Source organism: Vombatus ursinus, unplaced genomic scaffold, assembly GCF_900497805.2.
Source record: "Vombatus ursinus unplaced genomic scaffold, bare-nosed wombat genome assembly UNPS02014818.1, whole genome shotgun sequence".
Lineage (NCBI taxonomy): Eukaryota > Metazoa > Chordata > Mammalia > Diprotodontia > Vombatidae > Vombatus > Vombatus ursinus.
The window spans coordinates 2,778,338-2,782,215 of NW_020954596.1; the positions used below are offsets into that span (position 1 = coordinate 2,778,338).

Genomic DNA, 3,878 nt, shown 5'->3' on the forward strand with positions numbered 1-3,878 from the left:
ATGAACTGCCCCTAATGAGGGCAGAGCCCCAGTTCTGGCCCCGAGCTCGGCCCTGACCAGACAACCCGACCCCGTGCCCCAGCCCGACCCGGCTAAATGAGGCGGCACTGGTGGCACTCACTTCCCGCTGACCGGGCGTGAGCTTCCAAGCGGCTGCCACCTTAGGCCTCTGGCTCCGGGGCATAAATAAACCCAGCGCAGGGCAGGGAGCTCAGAGCCCCGGGAAGGAAGATCAGCCTCGGGCACCCGGGCCTCAGCCTAACCAATCCAGCCTCTGAGACAGTCAGCTTCACCATGGGCAGCCCCGGCTCCCTCCCTGGCCTCGCCCCTCGGCCCCGTCCCGGTCTCGCCTGCTGCTATCTCCTCGCTCTCTTGGCTCTGGCCTCTGCCTGCTACATCCAGAACTGCCCCATCGGCGGCAAGCGCTCGACTCTGGACATGGACGTGCGCAAGGTGAGGCTCCGCCCGGGTGGGACCCCGACAGGAGGCCCCTCTCCCGGCCCCGGGCACCCCCTTAGGCGGCTTTGGGGCATGCAACGGGCCACAGGCCACCTCCAAACAAACCTCCAGGACCCGCGGGTCTCAAGGCTGCCCTGGATGCCTTAATGCCTGAGTCCTTGTCGTGCTGTTCCCTCGGCTGCTCCGATCCTCAGTTCTGTCCTAGTCCCCTTTCCCCGCACAGGTGTCGGGTTCCCCTATCCAGGCTCAACTTCTCAAAGTAGGGCAGGGCAGGGCAGGGCAGGGCAGAAGAAAACCCCGGGCTTGGGCGTGGCCCTTGCTTCTTGTGGGCGCTCTACTTCGGCCTCCCTGCATGAACTGAGTGAATCCCTTCCACCCTCTGGGTTCCAGTTTGCTCAGCTTCCAAACTAAGGGGTCGGAGATGGGACTCAGACGCTGTCTGCTTGATCCGCTTGAGATCCACCCTGCGCTGTCCAGAGTCCTGACCCTTGTCATTCTCCCCACCTTTCAGTGCCTCCCCTGTGGTCCAGGAAGCAAAGGGCGCTGCTTCGGACCCAGTATCTGCTGCGGGGAAGAGCTAGGCTGCTACATGGGCACGGCCGAGAGCCTGAGGTGCCAGGAAGAGAGCTACCTGCCCTCCCCGTGCCAGTCTGGCCAGAAACCCTGCGGGAGTGGAGGGCGCTGTGCTGCCAGCGGGATCTGCTGCAGCAGCGGTGAGAGGCTGGGCACTCCTGGGTCCCTGATCACCTATTTGAGAGGGCGAGGAGCTCAGCCTCCCGGGCTGGGATCCGTGACGGCCTTGCTCCCCCAAAGGTTCTTTTCCTTCCCTGATTCGTTCACCCTCTGGTCTGCCCTTTGATGGTTTCTTTTCCCCTTTCCGCAGCTAGGTGGCGCCAGAATGCATAGAGCGCCAAGCCTAGAGTCAGGAAGGCTCCTCTTTCTGAGTTCAAATCCAACTTCAGACACTTACTAGCTGTGTGACCCTGAGCAAGTCACTTAATCCTGTTTGCCTCAGTTTACTCATGTATAAAATGAACTGGAAAAGGAAACGGCAAGCCACTAGAGTATCTTTGCCAAGTAAACCCCAAATGGGGTCACAGGGAATCACACAGCTGAAGCTCTTTTCATGGTTTAGGGGTTGGGGAAGGAAGAATCTATGGCTACCCCCATCTGACTGAAATACTTGCCCTCTCTCTTTTTGCAGATGGTTGTGGATTGGACCCTGCCTGTGACCAAGAACCTACATTTTCCTAGGCCTGGACAGATGCAGACAGATGGAGCAGCTCATTTCCTCTTCCCCTCCCAGCTAGGGGAGAGGAAGGAGAGCGTGCCTTAGTCTTGAGAGTTCTGTTTTGTTTAGGAAACTGTTCTGTCCCCTTTGTCAAATCATTTTGTTTCCTCAATAAAATGGATATAAAGGTTACATACCAGCTACTACCTAAAAATGTCTTGGTATCTTTTGTTTTTACATCACCTTCATTTCTACTCTGGCCTCAGAAATCTGGGTTCAAGTCCTGACTCTGATACATGCTGTGTGATTCTGGGTGAGTCAGGATGCAGAAAATGTGAAGACTGACATTAGAAGAGGGAGTTTCCTTGTCTTAGACCTTCCTATGCCAATGAAATCACAGGCCCAGTCCCTATTCTATCTCTTATCATTTCCAAATATATTCTAGAGAGCCATTCCAAGTTACAAAGAATAATAAAGTGAGAGAGAAATTAATTCAGATCAGCAAAGCTAACCAATACATCTGTCTGACAGTATCTCAAATATCCCACACCCATAGCAGCTAGGTGGCATAGTGGATAGAGCGCTGGCCCTGAAGACAGGAGGATCTGAGCTCAAATCGAACTCAAGTGAACACTTGACACTTACTAGCTGTGTGACCCTGGGCAAGTCACTTAACTCTGATTGCCTAAAACAAAAAACCCCACACACATAGCCATCTCTCCCACCTCTGTGTAGATCAGAAGGAAGTGGTTCATTTTGTTATCTCTTCATCAGTTGCCATATACTCTTTATTTTTTTTTGTCAGTCAACAAGGATTTACCATGTGCTAAGCACTGGAAAGACAAATGCAAACAAACAAAAAGACTGACACTATTTCTAGAGTCTTACATTCTAATATGGGAGATAGCACATAAAAGGAAGCTGGAAGTCTGTGGTGGAGGTGGAGGAAAGGCACCTGGAATGGGGGCACAATGGAAATGAACATCCAGGAGAGTGCAGCCCAATGGAAAGTTAAAAGACGGCTGACTTGGATGCCCTCCTTAAATGAGGATTCTGGGAGGAGCCCTCTACCCTCCAATTAGAGGGTAGAGGGTACTTCTAACATGTGAGTTCCTGTCCTAAAGTGATCTTAGAGGATGAACAGGTTTCTGGGGAATGACCAGTGCAGCCTGGTGGGACATGAAGAGAAAGCCAATGAGAGGTTGAGTGGTTGGTAATGTTTGTGTAATTTAGTCTTCCTACTTCTTTATAATATAAATTTCCCTTTATGTTAGTATCACACATGCCCAGATTGCCTAACAAAAAAGCAATTGTATGGGAAATAACAGTGACTTACTTTTAGGAGAAGACATTCTGTATTCCTCTGTCACATAGGTGGGAATGGCCCCTTTCCATCCCTGTGTAGCCCAAAGACAGAGGGTTGAATAGATGTTTTACACATGAGTGAAGTCATCATTAAATTCTACAAGCAGTTTGACTTCCTTTAGGATTAATAAGAGTCTCTAAGCTTTATCACAGAAACATACTAAAAATAAATTCTGTAGCATAGTGACTGGTTTGAACAACAATGACAAAAATTGTACCACATCTCTGTTTTCAAGAAGAGTGGTTTTAGAGAAATATTTGGTTAGAGGCCTGGGGATTGAATTATATGTCTGTTGTCTGAGGAACAATATAGCTAAGCCTGGAGAAGCTTATTATCGGAAATATGGTCACCAGGTAATGACTTTTTTAAAGCTATCAGTCAGTCAAGAGTCTGTGTGGTATAATGGATAAAAAGCCAGTACTGATATCAATTAGATCTCAGTATTCTTTATATCCTGCTTGGTGATCTGATCAGCTTCCCCTAAATTCAATCATCATCTCCATGCAGATGATTCTCAAATCTAGCTCTAATCTGTCTCTTGATCTTTACTCTTTTTTTTCTGTGAGAAAAGTCAGTATATTTAAGGTTTGCTTTCTAAAAGTTACTGTAATACAATGGTTCATAGTATTGAATTTACAAAAATATGAACACAGATTTACAGCAAGATGAACCCACAACAGAAACATTTTTCTTCAAAAACAGGTGATGTACAGAGGGTGGAGTCTCAGTGCACAAAATGGCCCAAAAAATTAATTGCCTTTTTTTTAAAGGGGAGGGGGGAAGAAAACAAACCAAAAAACAAAAACAAAAACAAAAAGAAAA

The 3,878-nt window shown here is 48.6% G+C and overlaps 1 protein-coding gene across 1 annotated transcript; it reads left to right on the forward strand.

Annotated features, from left to right (window-relative positions):
* Nucleotides 1–294: 294 nt before the first annotated feature.
* On the forward strand, nucleotides 295–1,829 carry LOC114023702 (oxytocin-neurophysin 1-like). The gene is made up of 3 exons (XM_027836479.1): nucleotides 295–453; nucleotides 971–1,172; nucleotides 1,664–1,829. Exons 1-3 carry the CDS (start codon nucleotides 295–297, stop codon nucleotides 1,711–1,713), a joined length of 411 nt encoding a protein of 136 aa, XP_027692280.1. The 3' UTR covers nucleotides 1,714–1,829.
* Nucleotides 1,830–3,878: the final 2,049 nt, after the last annotated feature.